General features: G+C 41.8%; 1 protein-coding gene across 1 annotated transcript; it reads right to left on the bottom strand.

The window, feature by feature from the left end:
- Positions 1 to 16,717: 16,717 nt before the first annotated feature.
- On the bottom strand, positions 16,718 to 21,756 carry LOC308081145 (uncharacterized protein; the record flags this gene model as incomplete). Its single annotated transcript, XM_080457541.1, has 10 exons — positions 21,599 to 21,756; positions 21,171 to 21,239; positions 20,978 to 21,076; positions 20,845 to 20,901; positions 19,838 to 20,703; positions 19,324 to 19,541; positions 17,746 to 19,076; positions 17,549 to 17,614; positions 17,038 to 17,206; positions 16,718 to 16,853 (listed from the first exon to the last, which is right to left on the bottom strand). Exons 2-10 carry the CDS (start codon positions 21,223 to 21,225, stop codon positions 16,718 to 16,720), a joined length of 2,997 nt encoding a protein of 998 aa, XP_080313667.1. The 5' UTR covers positions 21,226 to 21,239; positions 21,599 to 21,756.
- Between the last annotated feature and the right edge of the window lie 783 nt (positions 21,757 to 22,539).

Genomic DNA, 22,539 nt, shown 5'->3' with positions numbered 1-22,539 from the left:
CACTTGTTTTTCAGGAAACTACAGGACTTTTGCCCATGCAAATCACAATAGACAATTTGGACCGCAGCGTCACACCACACACTATGACAAAGGACAATCAGCAGAAGGACAACCACTGGATGATCATGTTGGCTAATCAAGAGAGAGTCAGTGCCTCTCATCTCCCTCAATTCAATAACAGGTCTGTACGGGATGTTTCAATAACTGACATAGTTCCAAACCAGGATGACCAACGGCATTTGAAGCAAGAGTTCAAAGAGTTGGTTGGACGAGTGCTGGTGTCCCAACTTCCAGAATTCAGCCAATTTAAAGACAATGTTAAGTTGCACATCCCTCATCTGTACTCATCAACAATGGCCAAAAAAACAGAAATCATACCGCTGGGGATATTGGATGCTGATGAGAAACAACCAAAAGACATGATAAGGTCAATGAAGTACATTAATGACAAGTATGTTCCTTATGTCGCTGTTGAAGGGGATGGAGAGACATACGCAGTCATGAAGCCCGCTGTTCAGGTAATTCTAGCAGGAGACCAGCTGACCAAACAAAATTCTGATGTAGCCCTACGTGCAATAATGAATAGAGAGGATGGCATTCCGAATGGCATTGTCACAAAAGTGTCAGACTTTCACTGCAGCATGAACACCAATGACGTCATATTTAAAGACTACTACAACACCGCCTCGAACAATGAGAAGGGCACAATGTTCCAACTACGAAATTTAATCGACAGGAGAAATGTATCAGCATCTGCACTTGGTGACAAATATACAGCCAGCAACACATTTATCCAAGATGTTGCAGATGCTTCCATCATCTCTGCTTCTCTGCATTACTTTGGAATGGACACTATTGAAGACACACCCACGAAAAACACAATACCTGCAATGTTCAGCTCAGATGAACAGAAACAGAATTGGTTAGACAAACATCTCCTTAACATAGTTGAAGCCTACATTCTCAATGACACATTTGAGATAGGGGCCACTGCTACAGATGCTGATTGGGAAACACACGTTGCAACACAGGCTGAAAAAGCAATACAGTGCCGATTTCCGAATTGCACAGACTTCACTTTCAAAAACCATAAAAAACTTAAGGAGCATATACAGGACAAACATAATGCCGTACTAAACTATTATGGAGATCAGAAAAGCACATCAAGTGAATCTCAGGGTAATGACAACTCTGACGGTGTCTTCAACTACCACAGTGGGTTTTTGAAAGTAGCCTTACTTGAGAGAGATTTTCAAGACTCAATTAAGGAAGGGGATGGCCAAAGGACGTGCCGCCTTTGGAAATTAAAGATGCTGCATTTCAAACAGGCAGGCCGAATAAAATATAGTTTAGAGGCACTAAGGCTTCAGCTGGATATAGCTGCAATGCAAAGTCCCAGTGTGTCACACAGGCTGGTGTGGAACAGGACAGTCAATACAAGTGGTATCGCAGGCAAGAACATTGCATTAGATTTAAACTGTGAACACTATGTGCAGTACACAAAAGAGATCATGGACAGACAGGGGGCCAATCTACAGTTTGATATAGCTCAGGAGTTGAGCAGGAGCATTGGAGAAATGAAAATAATCATGGATCAATTTGATAAAGACTGTGGAGTCAGTCCCAAGTCTGGAAGGCACACTGTAGCTAATAAGGATGCTGACATCAGAGCAATGGTTACAGTGCTGCACGGGAATGATGTGTTCAGCATCAAGCCTGGAAGGTCCTACAGCTCATTCAAAAACAAAAGTGCAAATCCACTACACAAACTGAAGGCCGCAAATGTTGTGCAATGGATCCTTGACCATAAAAAAAAAAGTCATATGGTACAGGTGGATCAGAGAGTGAAATAATTGTAACAGCTATTTATTACTGTACAAAGTACACGTGCAACATTTCAATATTTTGTGTTATTTCTATCCAATTTCTTTTGTAACTAAAATAATAAAAGTGCAGTGAATACATTTGCCTTTGTTTATTTTATAGAGGGAATTACTGTCAAAGATTTGCCTTAGTACAATTAATTATGAAGACTTAAAACTGACTGCTATTTTAAGGTGTATTGTTGATGTGTTATTTAACAAAATAACATTGATTTAGCAAACAGATATTGAGGAGGTCGTATGTGTGGGTGTGTGTGCGTGCGTGTGTGTGTGTGTGTGTGTGTGTGTGTGTGTGTGTGTGTGTGTGTGTGTGTGTGTGTGAGAGACACACACACACACACACACACACACACACTGATAAAAAAGGATAACGCACAGCTCGTAGTCACAGTGCTAAACTATTTTAAAATGTAGAAACAGGGTAGACTTCCACAGGGGTTTTTGTTTATGGAAGTTTATCCTGGGTTTATATATTCTGAAATAGTTTTCCATCATGTCTACGAGCTCTGACCTGTGAGGTTTCCTCCTATTGATCAACCCGATCTATTTAGGCTTGAATGCTGCCATATTCATTTTGAAGCTGCACAAACATAGATTCTGCATATGACAAGGTCACAAATGTATTCATCCATTATAGTGTACAATAACATATTTTAGAATGTTTACCTTACATGGAGACATTGTACCTCTATATATGTTGCAATTACACACTCGTCTTCTGTGGATCTTTTAACCAGGGAAGCTTAAAATTAAAACTAGTATATAGTTAATCTGAGTTTACAAATGTTACTGTAGTCAATGTTTCTGAGTTTTTTAAAATGATTCATAGGCCTTATTGAGGTAGGCGGTCCATGTGTGTGTGTCAGCCCTGAAATGTTAATGTCCTTATCCACCCTGTTCCACCCTGCTGTGTTGAATGGGGGTGGGTGGAGTAGTACTCCAACCCCCCCCCCCCCCCCATTCAACACAGTAGGGTTGAACACAGCCAGATAAGCCATCTCTTCTTTCAATGGGTCAGGATTAACATAGGGAACAAAAAGCTGTTATCAGTTCACTATGTCCAACAATTTGGGGTCCACATACAACATTACCAAATTGAACTGTCCTCATTTAAAATGGGACATTTACAATCAGAATTCTATTGTGCACCTTTACATATTACTTGAGATATGTAATTGATCATAAATCATACTGTTAAGGCATACCAGTGTGCAATGGCTGTTTAAACATCACTGATGTATGACTAGAAAAATCTTTGGACAAACAATTATTAGGAATTTATATTTTATTATACTTGGATTTACTGTGACAAGCTGTGCATTTCTCACTTGCAGTGGTGGAAAGGGCAAACACCTATTTCACTGAAGTAAAAGTGTCAATACTGCAATGTTGAACTACTCTGTTACAAGTACAACTCTGGAATTGAAAATGTCTCTATGCGACGCATTGTGTTTAACCTCATGTACATACCTGCTACATTTGCACCTTATGTTTAACTTCATGTACACTACTTTTACACCTTATGCTTATGCTCATGTACATGTCTGCTACTTTTGTACCTTACAGCAGTATGTCTAACCACATGCCTGCTACTTTTTATGCTACAGTATATGTATAATGGACATATCTCAGATAATCAAAATCTACAAAGTAAATAGTAACAAAGTGTTCATATAATTGCTGTGTAGAAAAGTTTAAATATTTGACTCTGAGATGTAGTGGAGTAGAAGTAAAAGTACTGCAAATTGGAAATATTACAGTAATGTAAAAAATACCTCCAAATTGTACGTAAGTTGAGTACTTGAGTAAATGTACTTAGTTACTTTACACCACTGCTCACTGCTCACATTACATGTAGATCAATAACATCGCTTGGTTGAAATTCTGGGAGTATGCTGCATCAGCATGTCCACATGCTGAAAGTATGAGTAGGTGACACAGTATTTGAAGCTTTGAATGTTTCACATTTATTTTAAGGGAAAAAAACATTAAGACAAACGCACAGTTCTAATAATCACCCACATCAAGCCCTTTCGACCAGAGGCCGATTCTTGTCTAGAAAGTATATACAATAATTATGTGTGGTTGTCACACCCATCTAACCAAAATAAAGGCAAGGGTTCCCGAGGCTACACTCATCTTGAAAGGTATCGTTACAAGTATGTGTTCCTGCCCTAAAGGGGTAAAATACCCTACTCATCCAAAGCCATTCCACCAAATGCTTCTAGTACATCTTCATCACTGCTGTCCTCGTCTACATCGTCAAATACATCCCTCATAACGTTCTTTATTGCACGTGCAACTTGAACATTGCTAACCTGCACATTAAAAAAGATGTCATTCAATGTGAAAAGTACACTGCTTTTTTCTATAACCTCGTTAATCAGGTTTTGGTTGTCATCAGGCTGTGTAGTTGAATAAACGGACACCCCTCCATAAAGGCCTTTGTGCGTCACATCCTGTGTCATTTCCTCTAACTTCTCCTGCATTAGGATTCTGTGTTCTGGAGTAACAGTTCTCTCATTAATAGCAGGTTCTTCCCCAGCATGTCTCTCTAATGCACTCTTCTGGCCATCACATGTGTCCTTGCACCCACAAGAACTTGCACAGTTATTACAGCAGTTGTGGGGGATAGGCAAAGGTTTACACTTCTCTCCATCAAAAAGACTTAACAGTTTAACTCTCCTACATGTAGTTTCATCAGTGAGATACTGTTTCATTTGGTCTGATAAACCTTGTACCTGTCTTCCATGATACAGAATTAGAGAATGTGCTGCTGAACCATCTCTCCCTGCTCTACCATATGCTTGCATATAGGATTCAATGTCCCTAGGTGGTCCATAATGAATGACATGGTTAACCCCTCTGAAATCAACACCCATTCCCAGAGCTGATGTGGCGACCACAACTCTAAGAACAGATGAGGGGTCTTGCAAAGAGTGTATAATGGCTAGTTTTACATTCTCATCTGTCTCAGAATGGTACATGTCGAACAATCTATTTCCAGTCACATCTCTGGCTCCAACTGGAAAGCGTCCCTTCCTACCTAGGTTAAGTTTAAACACTTCATAGTACAATAGAGAACAATCAGTGATACTCTTACAGTATATAACATATTTCTCAGTGTTTTTTCCCTGCGACTCTAGTTCCTGAAGGAGCCATGCAAATGTGTTTGATGGATCAGCAGCCGAGATCTTCTTTACAGCCAGCCTGATGTTCACCCGATCAGGGCTTTTGACAATTTCCACATATTTGTGCAAACCCAGGTTCTTCACCACCTTCTTTCTAATGTCTTTTGATGCTGTTGCTGTAAGGGCCAGCAGTGGTACACACTTCGGTAGCAATGACCTGAGTTCCCCGACCAGTCCACACCACTGTCTGAAGGGTTCTTCTGAGCCATTTTTCTCACCCCTGTGAGAAAGATAGGACATAATAGAGAATTGTCACACAAAAATGATTTACACTCATAATATTCCGTAGACACATTTATATAAAATCATAGCAGCAACATAGTCTAAGAAGTTGTCCATAACAATGTCCATTTCAAATTAGATATATTTATAAGTACTACAAATAAGATTGAAATGACTATCAGAGGTTGAAAATTAATAGCATGTGCTTACATTTTCTTTGATTGTTTCTTTATGAAAGTCAACAGATGTGGATTACAAATGCTTGTTAACCATCCATTTAGCATTAGTTTTCAGACTAAACCTGGATAAATTGAACCCTTTTGCGCCACAACTTTTTACACACAATAACATCTCAGTTTCATTAAATATGGATTAATTTTAAACTTGCAGCTGAGTAGCTTTAAACGTAGAAAATGGCATGATATATTGCATGGCTTCATATAGACCTAGAATGCCTGTGATATTACATCCATTTCATGTATTCAAAATGTTTGGAATACATGGAATGTAGGTAATATAGACCCTGTTCTAAATTATGATTCGAATAAAAAGCTAGGGACATTTGTCCTCGATAGCCACAGGACCATTGAAACTTGTATCAATTCGACCTATGCATTTTTATATTATCACAGTTTGATTGTCTGGTCGCTGCAACGTTTACTTTGTTAGAAAACCGTTGTACCACGGTAAACTTCATAGCTAAATCATAACTTTAAACTCACCATTGGACGACAGTGTGGACTTCATCAACAGCGAATCCAATCAATCTCTCGCCAAACAAAGGTGCTTGCAGGGCTAGCCTCCAAAAACTATTCCCTACAAAAGTTTCAGGGGAACCGTAAACAAAAGAAAAGTCTCCTTTACATATCCTCTCGTCGGTATTCTTGTCTTTACCAGCGTACGCAGCCGAAAGTCCCTTTTCATTCAACAATTTCACTTGCTCCTCCATTATGGATTGTAATGGGCAAACAATCAAAACCATCGCTTCTTTTGGCCATTTGTCTGGGTATTTGTTGGATAACAGACTGCATACCGTAGGCCACGCTTGAAAAATAAGACTTTTGCCAAAGCCAGTTGGTAAACATGCGAGTACATCTCTCTCTGATAACAGTGTATCCAAACATACTTGCTGTAAGTCCTTCAAAAAGTCCACGCCGTGTATTTTGCAAGCCTCTAATATGGCAGAGTTAAAGTCTTCTTTGAAGTTGTCCATTTTTAACCGGTTTTAAGAAGTTTAACCGTGTGGGTATGTAGATTATTTGCTGCGTTGTGCGTTCTGTAGTGTGTTTCTAGTCGACGACAAAAACAATGTTGCACAGGCCAGGGGGGGAGGGGAGTAGGAGGGGGGCGGGGGGAGGGGAGGCGGGGACATAGATTGGTGAAGCAATAGGAGGACACGCACAACTCCGGGCGGCTGTGTTTGGGTCCGCCTCTCAAGACCATCGATCGAGCTCGTAGCCTCAGGCTACACACAACATGATTGTGTCAATTAATACATGTGCAATTGTTAAACGTAACCTGAAATACTTATTTGAGAGGGTATGTTTTTGCAATGTATGACATACTTCATTCTGAAAATAGCCGATCTACAATCTCAAAACTTTTCAGATAGCAACGTGTTTCTGAGCTTGTAGATCGGCTGCTTTCACTGGTTCCCTTTTATCTTCAACAGACAACCTCAGCCTGGACAAAGCTATAGCACTATAGGTAATGTTGCAGCCCGTCAATCCGAAGGTCGAGGATTCGATTCCTGTTAATGGCAATAGATTGACACGTCCAATCAATCCATTCTGCTTCCATCCTTCTCTCTCTTCAATCTATTGTTTCCATGTCTCTCTCTCTTCAATCTATTCCGTTTCCATGTCTCTCTCTCCGCCCTTAGATTGTCCGCAATTTTGAGCAGTTTGAAAAACACTTAAACCCAGGATTTTTCAGTTATTTGCATGAAATGGTATCATCTGTCTGACCTCCGTTTTCACTGTATCAGGTCTGTTGGTCCAATGGCTTCCCGCTTAAGTGAATGTTTCACAACATCAAGGTTGCCGGTTCAAGCCTCACTTGGTGGAGACTTCATTTAAAGTGCATTGCAAACAACAAGACTGTATTAATGAATACATATGCAATTGATAAAGATAACATGAAATGCTTATCTGAGAAGGTCTGTTTTTGCAATGTATGAAATGCTTCATTCTGAAAATAGCCGATCTACAATCTCAAAACTTTTCAGATAGCAACGTGTTTCTGAGCTTGTAGATCGGCTGCTTTCACTGGTTCAGTTTTATCTTCAACAGACAACCTCAGCCTGGTCAAAGCTATAGCACTATAGGTAGTGTTGCAGCCTGTCAATCCAAAGGTTGAGGGTTCGATTCCTGTTAATGGCAATAGGTTGACACGTCCAATCAATCCATTCTGCTTCCATCTTTCTCTCTCTTCAATCTATTGTTTCCATGTCTCTCTCTCTTCAATCTATTCCGTTTCCATGTGTCTCTCTCCGCCCTTAGATTGTCCGCAATTTTTAGCAGTTTGAAAAACACTTAAACCCAGGATTTTTCAGTTATTTGCGTGAAATGGTATCATCTGTCTGACCTCCGTTTTCACTGGATCAGGTCTGTTGGTCTAATGGCTTCCCGCTTAAGTGAATGTTTCATAACATCAAGGTTGCCGGTTCAAGCCTCACTTGGTAGAGACTTCATTTAAAGTGCATTGCAAACAACAAGACTGTATTAATGAATACATATGCAATTGATAAAGATAACATTAAATGCTTATCTGAGAAGGTATGTTTTTGCAATGTATGACATACTTCATTCTGAAAATAGCCGATCTACAATCTCAAAACCTTTCAGATAGCAACGTGTTTCTGAGCTTGTAGATCGGCTGCTTTCACTGGTTCAATTTTATCTTCAACAGACAACCTCAGCCTGGTCAAAGCTAGAGCACTATAGGTAGTGTTGCAGCATGTCAATCCGAAGGTTGAGGGTTTGAGTCCTGTTAATGGCAATAGGTTGAGATGTCCAATCAATCCATTCTGCTTCCATCTCTCTCTCTCTTCAATCTATTATGTTTCCATGTCTCTCTCTCTCAATGAATGCATGTGCAACTGTTAAAGGTAACATGAAATGCTTCTTGGAGAGAGTATGTTTTTGCAATGTATGACAAACTTCATTGTGAAAATAGCCGATCTACAATCTCACAACTTTTCAGATAGCAACGTTTTGTGAGCTTGTAGATCGGCTACTTTCACTAGTTTTCGTTCCGAGGAGACACAAAAATGCCTTTATTGGTAAATGGTTTGTGAACCAGTGATCTAGAGTAGGTCGGGACACAGAGGCTTGGTTCATAATGGACGGAAATACTTATAAATATCAACAGACACTACCAGTAATTGTGTCAATTAATACATATGCAATTGATAAAGATAACCAGAAATGCTTATTTGAGAGGGTATGAAGTATGTATGACATACTTCATTCTGAAAATAGCCGATCTACAATCTCAAAACCTTTCAGATAGCAACGTTCTTTCTGAGCTTGTAGATCGGCTGCTTTCACTGGTTCACTTTTATCTTCAACAGACAACCTCATCCTGGACAAAGCTATAGCACTATAGGTAGTGTTGCAGCCTGTCAATTAGAAGGTTGATGGTTCGATTCTTGTTAATGGCAATAGGTTGAGATATCCATTCTGCTTCCATCTCTCTCTCTCTTCAATCTATTCCGTTTCCGTGTCTCTCTCTCTCTCTCTTCAATCTATTCCGTTTCCGTGTCTCTCTCTCTCTCTTCAATCTATTCCGTTTCCGTGTCTCTCTCTCTCTCTTCAATCTATCCGTTTCCGTGTCTCTCTCTCTCTCTTCAATCTATTCCGTTTCCGTGTCTCTCTCTCTCTCTTCAATCTATTCCGTCTCTCTCTCTCTCTCTCTCTCTCTCTTCTCTCTCTCTCTCTCTCTCTCTCTCTCTCTCTCTCTCTCTCTCTCTCTCTCTCTCTCTCTCTCTCTCTCTCTCTCTCTCTCTGTCTCTTATTCACCAGGTCAGGTCTGTTGTTCCAATGGCTTCTCGCTTAAGTGTGTGCCTTAAAACCTCAAGGTTGCCAGTTCAAGCCTCACTTGATGCAGACTTCATTTAAATTGCATTGCACACAACATGATTGTTGCGAAAGCGGAAGGAGGCCTCCGACCAAGTGGAGCTTACTATATCACGTGCTTGGGTTGTGTGTGTGTGTGTCTGTCCCTTATTTATGGTCTTTCCGTGTGTGTTCACGCTCTCATTGGCTCGCGCCCCCATGTGACTCGAAACTCCGTGCTGAAATGCCAGCAGCTGCACTGCCTGTATACAGCGTGTGTTCACGCTCTCATTGGCTCGCGCCCCCATGTGACTCGAAACTCCGTGCTGAAATGCCAGCAGCTGCACTGCCTGTATACAGCCGGCAGAGTGCGGCAGAGTGCACTACTACAGTGTGGTTGAAATATAGCAGCCTCAGTCAATCTGCGTTCGCTTCCAGCGTTCCCGCGTCTTACTTGTGTCAATTAATGCAAGTGCAATTGTTAAAGATAACCTGAAATGCTTATTTGAGAGTATGTCTTTTCAATGTATGACATACTTCATTCTGAAAATAGCCGATCTACAATCTCAAAACTTTTCAGATAGCAACGTGTTTCTGAGCTTGTAGATCGGCTGCTTTCACTGGTTCAATTTTATCTTCAACAGACAACCTCAGCCTAGACAAAGCTATAGCACTATAGGTAGTGTTGCAGCCTGTCAATCCGAAGGTTGAGGGTTCGATTCCTGTTAATGGCAATAGGCTGAGATGTCCATTCAATCCGTTCTGCTTCCATCTCTCTCTCTCTTCAGTCTATTATGTTTCCATGTCTCTCTCTCTCTCTTCAATCTATTCCATTTCCATGTCTCTCTCTCTCTTCAATCTATTCCGTTTCCATGTCTCTCTCGATCTCTCTCTCTCTTCAATCTATTCCGTTTCCATGTCTCTCTCGCTCTCTCTCTCTCTTCAATCTATTCCGTTTCCAAGTCTCTCTCTCTCTCTTCAATCTATTCCGTCTCTCTCTCTCTCTCTTCAATCTATTCCGTCTCTCTCTCTCTCTCTCTCTCTCTCTCTCTCTCTCTCTCTCTCTCTCTCTCTCTCTCTTTCTTTCTCTCTCTCTCTCTCTCTCTCTCTCTCCTCTCTCTCTCTCTCTCTCTCTCTCTCTCTCTCTCTCTCTCTCTCTCTCTCTCTCTCTGTCTCTTATTCACCAGGTCAGGTCTGTTGTTCCAATGCTTCTCGCTTAAGTGTGTGCCTTAAAACCTCAAGGTTGCCAGTTCAAGCCTCACTTGATGCAGACTTCATTTAAGTTGCATTGCACACAACATGATTGTTGCGAAAGCGGAAGGAGGCCTCCGACCAAGTGGAGCTTACTATATCACGTGCTTGGGTTGTGTGTGTGTGTGTCTGTCCCTTATTTATGGTCTTTCCGTGTGTGTTCACGCTCTCATTGGCTCGCGCCCCCATGTGACTCGAAACTCCGTGCTGAAATGCCAGCAGCTGCACTGCCTGTATACAGCGTGTGTTCACGCTCTCATTGGCTCGCGCCCCCATGTGACTCGAAACTCCGTGCTGAAATGCCAGCAGCTGCACTGCCTGTATACAGCCGGCAGAGTGCGGCAGAGTGCACTACTACAGTGTGGTTGAAATATAGCAGCCTCAGTCAATCTGCGTTCGCTTCCAGCGTTCGCGCGTCTTACTTGTGTCAATTAATGCAAGTGCAATTGTTAAAGATAACCTGAAATGCTTATTTGAGAGTATGTCTTTTCAATGTATGACATACTTCATTCTGAAAATAGCCGATCTACAATCTCAAAACTTTTCAGATAGCAACGTGTTTCTGAGCTTGTAGATCGGCTGCTTTCACTGGTTCAATTTTATCTTCAACAGACAACCTCAGCCTAGACAAAGCTATAGCACTATAGGTAGTGTTGCAGCCTGTCAATCCGAAGGTTGAGGGTTCGATTCCTGTTAATGGCAATAGGCTGAGATGTCCATTCAATCCGTTCTGCTTCCATCTCTCTCTCTCTTCAGTCTATTATGTTTCCATGTCTCTCTCTCTCTCTCTCTCTCTTCAATCTATTCCATTTCCATGTCTCTCTCTCTCTTCAATCTATTCCGTTTCCATGTCTCTCTCGCTCTCTCTCTCTCTTCAATCTATTCCGTTTCCATGTCTCTCTCGCTCTCTCTCTCTCTTCAATCTATTCCGTTTCCAAGTCTCTCTCTCTCTCTCTTCAATCTATTCCGATTCTCTCTCTCTCTCTCTTTCTCTTCAATCTATTCCGATTCTCTCTCTCTCTCTCTCTCTCTCTTTCTCTTCAATCTATTCTGTTTCTCTCTCTCTCTCTCTCTCTTTCTCTCCAATCTATTCCGTTTCTCTCTCTCTCTCTCTTTCTCTTCAATCTATTCCGTTTCTCTCTCTCTCTCTCTTTCTCTTCAATCTATTCCGTTTCTCTCTCTCTCTCTCTTTCTCTTCAATCTATTCCGTTTCTCTCTCTCTCTCTCTCTTTCTCTTCAATCTATTCCGTTTCTCTCTCTCTCTCTCTCTCTCTTTCTCTTCAATCTATTCCGTTTCTCTCTCTTTCTCTTTCTCTTCAATCTATTCCGTTTCTCTCTCTTTCTCTCTCTGTTCAATCTATTCCGTCTCTCTCTTCAATCTATTCCGTCTCTCTCTTCAATTTATTCCGTCTCTCTCTTCAATCTATTCCGTCTCTCTCTCTCTCTTCAATCTATTCCGTCTCTCTCTCTCTCTCTCTCTCTCTCTCTCTCTTTTCCCTGGCCCCGCTTATCGCTGCTTGCAGCTATATTTACGGGGCCAGAGCTCAGCTCTGGACCTGTCTTATTATTGTAGGTATTCTGTTTCTGCCACTTTTCGCAGTTCTGGCTGAACCGTGCTGTCGCTTTTTACGAAACTCGGCCATATGGTAGATGGTCATGAAAAACTATCAAGAAATAAATCTCACAATCTTTCGTCAAAAGGTGGCGCTATAGCAAAATGCCAACTTTGAACAGGTACAACTCATGCCCTGTTTGACCTACAGCCATGAAACTTCAATACACATATGCGTCTACTCATGATGAACAACTTTAACCCTCTGACTTTTGACCTCTGACCTTTAGATCTCCCACCATTTTGAATTATATGAAAAACAGTTAAAACCTATCTCCTCCTGGGATTTTTGAGTAATCTGCACGAAACGTTTTACACATGAACTTTGGACCTATGCCGAAAAAATTATACAAAAGATTTTCCATAAGTGAAAAAATGAAGCTTTAATGAGCCAATGAATATTGCAGTTTTATGACAATTATTCATCTGCCCCTAACACATACATGCAGACTCACATTTCTTTGAAACTTTGCGTTAATGTTGAGGGTCATTCCAAATATTACTGAAACCAATCTTACTCCAATTGGTCAAAGGGGGGCGCTATAGCGATTTTTTGAAAGTGCAAACTTTAAACAGGCAAAAGTCATGCCTCGTTTGGCCGACAGCCATTAAACCTGCTTACACATGTGCCTTGACTCATGAGGAACACATGTATCACGTTGACCAGTAAGCTCCGCCCTTAGATTGTCCGCAATTTTGAGCAGTTTGAAAAACACTTAAACCCAGGATTTTTCAGCTATTTGCGTGAAACTGTATCATCTGTGTGATCTCCTTTTTCACAGGTTCTTGTCTGTTGGTCCAATGGCTTCTCCCTTAAACGTGTGCCTCACAACCTGAAGGTTACCAGTTCAAGCCCCACTTGATGTGGACTTCATTAAAGTTGCATTGCACACAACATGATTGTGTCAATTAATACATGTGCAATTGTTAAACGTAACCTGGAATACTTATTTGAGAGGGTATGTTTTTGCAATGTATGACATACTTCATTCTGAAAATAGCCGATCTACAATCTCAAAACTTTTCAGATAGCAACGTGTTTCTGAGCTTGTAGATCGGCTAATTTCACTGGTTCACTTTTATCTTCAACAGACAACCTCAGCCTGGACAAAGCTATAGCACTATAGGTAATGTTGCAGCCCGTCAATCCGAAGGTCGAGGGTTCGATTCCTGTTAATGGCAATAGATTGACACGTCCAATCAATCCATTCTACTTCCATCCTTCTCTCTCTTCAATCTATTGTTTCCATGTCTCTCTCTCTTCAATCTATTCCGTTTCCATGTCTCTCTCTCCGCCCTTAGATTGTCCGCAATTTTGAGCAGTTTGAAAAACACTTAAACCCAGGATTTTTCAGTTATTTGCGTGAAATGGTATCATCTGTCTGACCTCCGTTTTCACTGTATCAGGTCTGTTGGTCCAATGGCTTCCCGCTTAAGTGAATGTTTCACAACATCAAGGTTGCCGGTTCAAGCCTCACTTGGTGGAGACTTCATTTAAAGTGCATTGCAAACAACAAGACTGTATTAATGAATACATATGCAATTGATAAAGATAACATGAAATGCTTATCTGAGAAGGTCTGTTTTTGCAATGTATGACATACTTCATTCTGAAAATAGCCGATCTACAATCTCAAAACTTTTCAGATAGCAACGTGTTTCTGAGCTTGTAGATCGGCTGCTTTCACTGGTTCAGTTTTATCTTCAACAGACAACCTCAGCCTGGTCAAAGCTATAGCACTATAGGTAGTGTTGCAGCCTGTCAATCCAAAGGTTGAGGGTTCGATTCCTGTTAATGGCAATAGGTTGACACGTCCAATCAATCCATTCTGCTTCCATCTTTCTCTCTCTTCAATCTATTCCGTTTCCATGTCTCTCTCTCCGCCCTTAGATTGTCCGCAATTTTGAGCAGTTTGAAAAACACTTAAACCCAGGATTTTTCAGTTATTTGCGTGAAATGGTATCATCTGTCTGACCTCCGTTTTCACTGGATCAGGTCTGTTGGTCTAATGGCTTCCCGCTTAAGTGAATGTTTCATAACATCAAGGTTGCCGGTTCAAGCCTCACTTGGTAGAGACTTCATTTAAAGTGCATTGCAATACATATGCAATTGATAAAGATAACATGAAATGCTTATCTGAGAAGGTATGTTTTTGCAATGTATGACATACTTCATTCTGAAAATAGCCGATCTACAATCTCAAAACCTTTCAGTTAGCAACGTGTTTCTGAGCTTGTAGATCGGCTGCTTTCACTGGTTCAGTTTTATCTTCAACAGACAACCTCAGCCTGGTCAAAGCTATAGCACTATAGGTAGTGTTGCAGCATGTCAATCCGAAGGTTGAGGGTTTGAGTCCTGTTAATGGCAATAGGTTGAGATGTCCAATCAATCCATTCTGCTTCCATCTCTCTCTCTCTTCAATCTATTATGTTTCCATGTCTCTCTCTCTCAATGAATGCATGTGCAACTGTTAAAGGTAACATGAAATGCTTCTTGGAGAGAGTATGTTTTTGCAATGTATGACAAACTTCATTGTGAAAATAGCCGATCTACAATCTCACAACTTTTCAGATAGCAACGTTTTATGAGCTTGTAGATCGGCTACTTTCACTAGTTTTCGTTCCGAGGAGACACAAAAATGCCTTTATTGGTAAATGGTTTGTGAACCAGTGATCTAGAGTAGTTCGGGACACAGAGGCTTGGTTCATAATGGACGGAAATACTGTGTGTCAATTAATACATTTGATAAAGATAACCTGAAATACTTATTTGAGAGGATATGAAGTATGTATGACATACTTCATTCTGAAAATAGCCGATCTACAATCTCAAAACCTTTCAGATAGCAACGTTCTTTCTGAGCTTGTAGATCGGCTGCTTTCACTGGTTCACTTTTATCTTCAACAGACAACCTCAGCCTGGACAAAGCTATAGCACTATAGGTAGTGTTGCAGCCTGTCAATTCGAAGGTTGATGGTTCGATTCCTGTTAATGGCAATAGATTGAGATGTCCAATCAATCCATTCTGCTTCCATCTCTCTCTCTCTTCAATCTATTGTTTCCGTGTCTCTCTCTCTCTTCAATCTATTGTTTCCGTGTCTCTCTCTCTCTCTCTCTCTCTCTCTCTCTCTCTCTCTCTCTCTCTCTCTCTCTCTCTCTCTCATTCACCAGGTCAGGTCTGTTGTTCCAATGGCTTCTCGCTTAAGTGGGCGAGACGTGGATAGTCGTCACTCACTGACAGCCAATAGAATCGCATCAGGTTTTCCAAACGCAAAGGCCCTGTAGTATCAATGTCCAGTCAACAGTAGGCAGCATATCGCGGTAGGGCCACTTTGAGGCCAGCACACATCAAAACAGTATACTTGGCCACCAGACGGTGGCAGCACTGCACTGTAATAACAGATCAATAAAGCTTTGCTAGTAAACCGTTACTATCAGCTCCTGCCCCGCGACGAGACAGCCGCGCCTGGGCGTGGCGGCAGGGGCATCCCTGTTGATCATGGGAGTAAATGCCAGCCAATGTGATTTCAGTATGCTTTAGCATGTCCATGGTATTGCAATATATGTAAGTGATTCCAGAGATTTAAAATGTACTGTATGGGGGTTGTGGTCTAATAAAAAAGGAATAGAGTGTGCACACTGGTAATGCTGAAAAAACTCTGCTTTGTATTTATTGCGTTTGTCAACGTTTCGGCCTGTTCAGTCCTTCATCAGGACATAAACGGTATATGTCCTGATGAAGGTCTGAACAGGCCGAAACGCTGACAAACGCTTTTTTCAGCATTACCAGTGTGCAGACTCTATTCCTTTTTTATAATACTTTGGTTTGTCTTGCACCTGGGCCACGGATGTGTGTGCGCTACCTTTTTAACCCGTGGTCTAATGCCTATCAAAGTAAGGGTCCTTGAAAGTAAAAAGGTTGAGAATCACTGAAACTATTTATTTTCCAAAAAACATGAACCAGATATTTACTCAAAGCTTTACAATTTTCTTTTCATGCTAAATGTCATTTATCAGCTTTCAATTGTGAGAAAATATGATCATAGTTTCAGAGAATCAAGAGGAATTTATTTTGTCACTTATACTGACATTATACAAATGTTTATGCCATATGTTTTGCAAAGACTGCTAATACAACACAATACAAAAGATAATAAAAACTGATTCTAACTAATTCTGGATATAATTAAATACCAAAATATATATATATATACATTATAGGTAAGACAGAGGTAAATGTTGTACAGGTAGAACGGCAGGTATGACAGAACTCTTAAGGCATGTATGATATTGTTTGCAGCCGTGGGTTATGTGCAAGTAGCAGAAGTCATACATGTATATAAGGCATATCTCTCATTTCTTCCTCTCTGCTGTCCACCTATCCTTCTCCATGGCATAGAAGGAGGATTGTTGGAATTCCTTCCATGACATCTCCTTTGCCATGCCTTTGTCTTTGTACAATGAAAGTACTTTTGACGGACAGTAAATGTACTTCCCAGTCACTCCTGGAAACCCAGTATGAATATGCGGACTGTTTGGGCCCTGCTTGAGCCCCTGGCGGCAGAAACGGCAAAGTCGTCCGCTAGGTTGAGTGTCTGGGAGTTTCCTCTTTCTCTGGGCTTTGGCCTCCACTCTCTGTTTTGTTGAGTCCAGTTCACGTTGAAAGAACTCAGTCTGTGCAAACTCCTCAAATGTCATTTTGGGATTTGTCAAACCCTCTGCAGAGTAAGCTTTGAACACCTTAGTGGAGCAGTAAAAATATCGCACTGGCAATTTTTGATAGAAGAAATGAATTGAGGATCCATCTCCTGCTGAGTACCTGGATTTAGGCTGCCCACAGGAGAGACATTTCCTAGTTTGTGTCTCTGGTTGCTGCTGCAGCTGCTGTTGCTGCTGCACTATGTCCAGCACCATTTTCTGGATCTCTTCCTTTGTCACTGGCATTTGAGGTGCTCGTTGTGACACAGGTTCTGCTGGATTCACGATGGCTGGTGGAATTGCAACAACTGGGACATGGACAGTCTCACTCCCCTCAGTTAGACTGTACCAAAGGTTTTGTGTCTCCACAAGTTTTTCAGTACTGGTGTTCAGTGATGAGGAGGTGTTCATCAGTTTGGCCAGATGTTTTGAGTACTGTGTTATGTGATATTTGGTTGTGCTGTGTAGCAAACTATTTGGATCTGTGGCAGACTGAAGGACCATGGCAGCATAATCTGTATCTACCAGTTGCATTATGTCTTTTTTCCCATGGTACTTGACTAGTAGACTGTCAATAGCTGCTTTCATTGGTTGTGGCCAACGTTTGTAGTCCAAAACAAACACTTTCCGACCTGTCTTGATGGGTCCAGTGCGGGCACTCCTTGGTGAGGACTGCACTGGCAGGGGTATGGAGCGCACTAGAACAAAGAAAACAGTTTCAATTATTTGGTACTATAGTATTGTACGAATATTTATTCATTAAATCCATTAATGTATATATTCACATATTAATATATACAATATTTGTAATATTTAAGTGTCAACTCACTATCAGCTGTAGGCTCCAACACCTCTTGCTTGGGCACTAAAAACACCTCAGAAGATGCTGCCAGGCCAAAGGACGTTGGTGACACAGTGGATGCGGCCAGGCCAGAGGATGTTGGGGACACAGTAGATGCTGCCAGGCCAGATGATGTTGGGGACACAGTAGATGCTGCCAGGCCAGATGATGTTGGGGACACAGTGGATGCTGCCAGGCCAGATGTTGTTGGGGACACAGTAGATGCTGCCAGGCCATAGGATGTTGGGGACACAGTGGATGCTGCCAGGCCAGAGGATGGTGCTGCCAATGCCAGACCAGTTGTGGGTGGTGCTAGTTCAGGGGGCAGAGGAACAGAAGAATCACTTTCTTTTGCCTTGTGTTTGTCCCAGTCAAGTGGTACTGGGCGGCACTCTGGCTCTCTGTATTCCAGGCCAAACCTTTCACCTGTGTCCCTGTCAGAGAGGTGAATTGCAGGGTACTTATCCTGGCCAGTCACTCTCTTTGAAGCAGAGTTCAGATCTATAAACAACGATGGATCAAACACACGTGGGAGGATCACACCTGGCTGCTTAAGATCCACAAGTCTTTGGTAGTTCCAACGTGCCACCCCTGTCATGCCCTGGGCCTGGAACAATTCACAGGAGGCATGAGTTCCAGTAATCCACTGAGCCTGGTGGAAGTGGAACCCCTCTTGCTGTGATGTCCCTCTGACTGGGATCCAGATGGGGACTTTTGCTCCTTCACCACGGACATGGTTAAGCTGCAGAGTTCCCCCATAACGGTACAGGATCCCCTCTGTGAGCTCAGGGTCACTGAGGCACCCACGGAGAATGTGCACCCTCTGGATACGCCACAACTTCAGCATAGATGGTTTGAACAAGGGCACAGTGTTTGGGTCGGTCATCTGGTGAAAGTTTTTTAGTACACTCTCAACTCTTTGTACCAGTAATGCCGGGCATGGAATTCTGATCCGGCAGTGCTGTCTTACGTGTTGTTTTGTTGGATTATGATGATGTATTGAACAGAATTTATAGGCATCCTTCAGCCTCTGCAGGTCTTCCTGATCCACTAAGGAAAAGGCAGCGGAGAGTAACTGACAGAAGGTGCTGAACAAAGGATGATGCTCAGATGTGCACTCCCGTGAGAAACGGCGCATGCAGTGGAACAGGTCCAACTTGACATCAATGTTGGAGTTGAAGTGTATCCGGGATGCACAGGTGTTCTCCATAGGCCCAGCGGTGGCGTTAGTGATGATGAAATCTGTTGTCTTCCAGGCATCCCAATTGAGGTGCTCATCAGGGAGAGTGTCAGGGATCTTAAATGGTGCACAGCAGTCCCTGGATGAAAAAAGGAGGCATATAAAAGGCTTTTCAAAGGTCATATTGAGAATCACACATATTATAATTCTTTATCCCTTTGTACTTGCTCATACAAGTACATTTGACTTACTAAGGTTGGTGCGTTGTAATAAGCATAAAAACAACATGTATTATCACACAAATTAAGGTGAAACCTTGTGTGATTTGGAGGGGTGGGGGTGATAGGCAATACAACAATAAAGAAAGAAAAGATGACTATTCTCACCTGTCCACCCATTGGTAACTCGCCTTCTCCACCTCTGCATCACTGTACCTCTTAGCCAACCCGTCGTACATGGGCCGCAGCGACCTTTCTGTCTCAGCCTGCACCATCACCCAGGAGACAATCATCCAGTTCTCATTCATCACTGCATAGCTCGACATGGCACCAGATGACAGTGTAACCTTCCGTGCCACCTTCCTGGTGTGGTCAGACCGCCAGACCTAAGATAAGATAAGCCATTTGTGATTCCCAGAGGGACATTCATTGCAACAACAGCAGTAAGAAAGAACAAAATCAAGATTAAAGCAATATACTGAGCTTTTGGGCCTAAATATCTGCACTCAATCTCTGAATTAGTTAACATGTTCAGTCTGTCAATAAATATAAATGTACGTTAATAAATATACATGTATCATTATATCACCTGTGAATATACAGTATCATTATATCACCTGTGAATATACAGTATCATTATATCACCTGTGAATATACAGTATGAATAACTATATATACAGACCTGTCCGAAGGTGCCCTGAAGCATCTTGGTGATGGCCGGCTCTTGCCGTCGGTACTCGTCAATGAGGCAGTCGGTCACGTAGTGTCCAGAGACTGATGTTCCACACCAGGCCTCTTCGTCGTCATATTCTCCAAAAGGCTGGGGTGTGTCATCCTTCCTCACCATCTGTGTAATTGTCCTCTGCCCGTACACCCCAGCCTCAGCATCCCAGACATTTTGTATGCTGTGGAGATATGCCAGATGAGCGCGCTCATATTTAAGGTGCATCATTTCGTTTAACTGGTTTGCCATATCTGTGGGTGACTTGCCAGTGCGCCTCAGCTCATCAATCACAGACTTGCAGAGGGCCTTCTTGTACGTAAGGACTGATGGCAAAATGTTTGAGAACCTCTTGGGTAGTTTCTCCAGCCATTTAGGTGTGTCAGCAAACCAGTGCTTCTTGCACACCTTGCAGTAGAGGCGAGAGGAAAATATATAATACTGTCCACTGATGCCAACAACCACCCGAGGCCTACCTACACCAGACTGTGCTACATTTGGTTTTGGACAGCCATGAAGGCATGGCAGTACATAAGTGTTCCTCAGCCGGACCATTATCTCGTTCTCTGGCTTCCATATGAAGAACGGATGCATTTGGTAGAAGTTTCGGGGTGGGAGTGTCGACACTGTGTCGAGGAGCTCTGGCTGAAAAGGGTGACGCCATAACGAAATGGCATGTCCTGCTTTACGGTTATGCTCAAAGTTAGGCCACAGCCCAAGAGATTTGAGCTCTTCTTTAATGAACCATTGCTGATGATTACTGCACTTCCAAGTGCTTTCACTGGTGTCACATGTGATGTGTGGAGGAACAGGGACAGATGGGCCAACTGAGGGAACAAGGATGAAAAGGACATTATTGAAATGTAATGATAATATGATCACATTGTTTATTACAATGTAATTATAATTATGGAGGAAGCATTTGCAGCACAGTAACCTTTTCAGAGAAAACAGAGAAAATATCTTACCACGTGGAGCCACTAGTGGATGTGGGACAGTGTGTGAAACAACAGGCCTTGTAGTTCCTGAAAAGAGGGATATGTTGTGTTAGTGTAGATTGAAGATAAAATGAACATGAAAATCACTTAAAATAATACATACCTCCAGCAGAAACTGTCCTCTCCACTTGTGGGGGACCTGCTGGCATCAGACACATCAGCTCTGGCGGAATAGGCGTATTCAAAGCAGGCACATCTGAGTCTACAAAAGTACATATTTATGCATAACAGATACCGCCTGCATAACACTGCATAACACTTATTTGGACAGATGAATAGAATCATAGCGTATTTACCATCTCTTGGCGACTTCTGCAGTTTACTTTCAGTACCAGCAGGTGGTCTGGACATCGTAGCAGATGGTACTATACAACAGACAAAATCTTGTCACTCATTGTAGGATTGGCAATATACAAATGGTTAGCTAAAGGCACACACCATCTTATTCCCACACAAAAAAATAATGTTTGCATCTACTATATTGTTCGTGACATTACATGTATATTACATTATACTAATAACATGTTGTATATTCAATGTGTATTTAAAAATGTACTGGTGTGTATGAATGAATTTGGTCTTTTCAGCACATTGAATATACAACGATACTCAATTGTCAAATGCATTACATAATAGTCTAAGCAGGGGAACCAAAATGGCACAAAAAATACTGTATGTTTTATACTTATAACTAGGCTAGATACAGAATAAAATGGGTACTCACCATCATCGTGGCTGGATCAATTCATGTTCCCTATCTCAGTTAGCAGAACTTTCGCATGCAAACAATGGTTAGTGGAACATGTCCAGAACGTGGACAGGACAGCACACTGACATGCACAGAACACGGACATGGCCAGAACATGACCAGAACACAGAAAACACAACAGGCAAAAAAAAGTTTAGGTTATGAGATAAATTCATGGTGTCTCATTAACCTGTCACACAAATTGTATATTTAATTTGAAGCTAACCCTTTTCTCTTGTAGCCTGTCCTGGTACGGAAACTGAGGAAGATGTTTCAACAGCTGGTAACACAAAAAGATTGAAATAGCAGACATACATTAATAGCAAACAGATTGAGCCATAATTGATTTTTAATGTCCAATCAGTGAAGAAAGCAACAAACACACACAAATGTGTACTTACAGCAATGCACCGCTAACTTAGAGGGGGACCCCATTATCACCATGAAGCTGTCCAAACCATCGTCTCCAAAGTCTGTGATGCCTGCAGACAGAAAATATGTAGAATGTAGTAAAAATGTAATTTCTACACAGTACATATGTTGCTTTAAAATAACAGCATCTGTTAAAATGATTGAGCTGTAATGAATATGAAATGTAATACATTTACAGACACATCTTACTAAAATTCTACGGCTGGCATTAAAAAACAACCTTCCGTAGAAGCACTTGAAGCAGGCACGGACCCAGAGGAAAGGGAGGCAGATTCCTTCTTCTCCATCAGGTATGTTTTCAGCTTGTCCGGCCATGTACCTTTGGACCACTTTTTCTGCAGTACGAAGCCTGCGTAGCCATTGGCCCTGTTGTCCCAAACCTCCCGGTAAGTTTCCTCCTTATGAACACCAAATCTAACCAGATTGTCGTCGTCTCCAGATGGCTTTTGTGACTTGTATCTGTCTCCAGATGTCTTTTGCGACTT

Source organism: Gymnoscopelus braueri (genome assembly GCF_963280865.1).
Source record: "Gymnoscopelus braueri genome assembly, contig: SCAFFOLD_404, whole genome shotgun sequence".
NCBI classification, from domain to species: domain Eukaryota; kingdom Metazoa; phylum Chordata; class Actinopteri; order Myctophiformes; family Myctophidae; genus Gymnoscopelus; species Gymnoscopelus braueri.
Note: the sequence above shows the minus strand (reverse complement) of the source record. Positions and strands in the feature narration are given on the sequence as shown.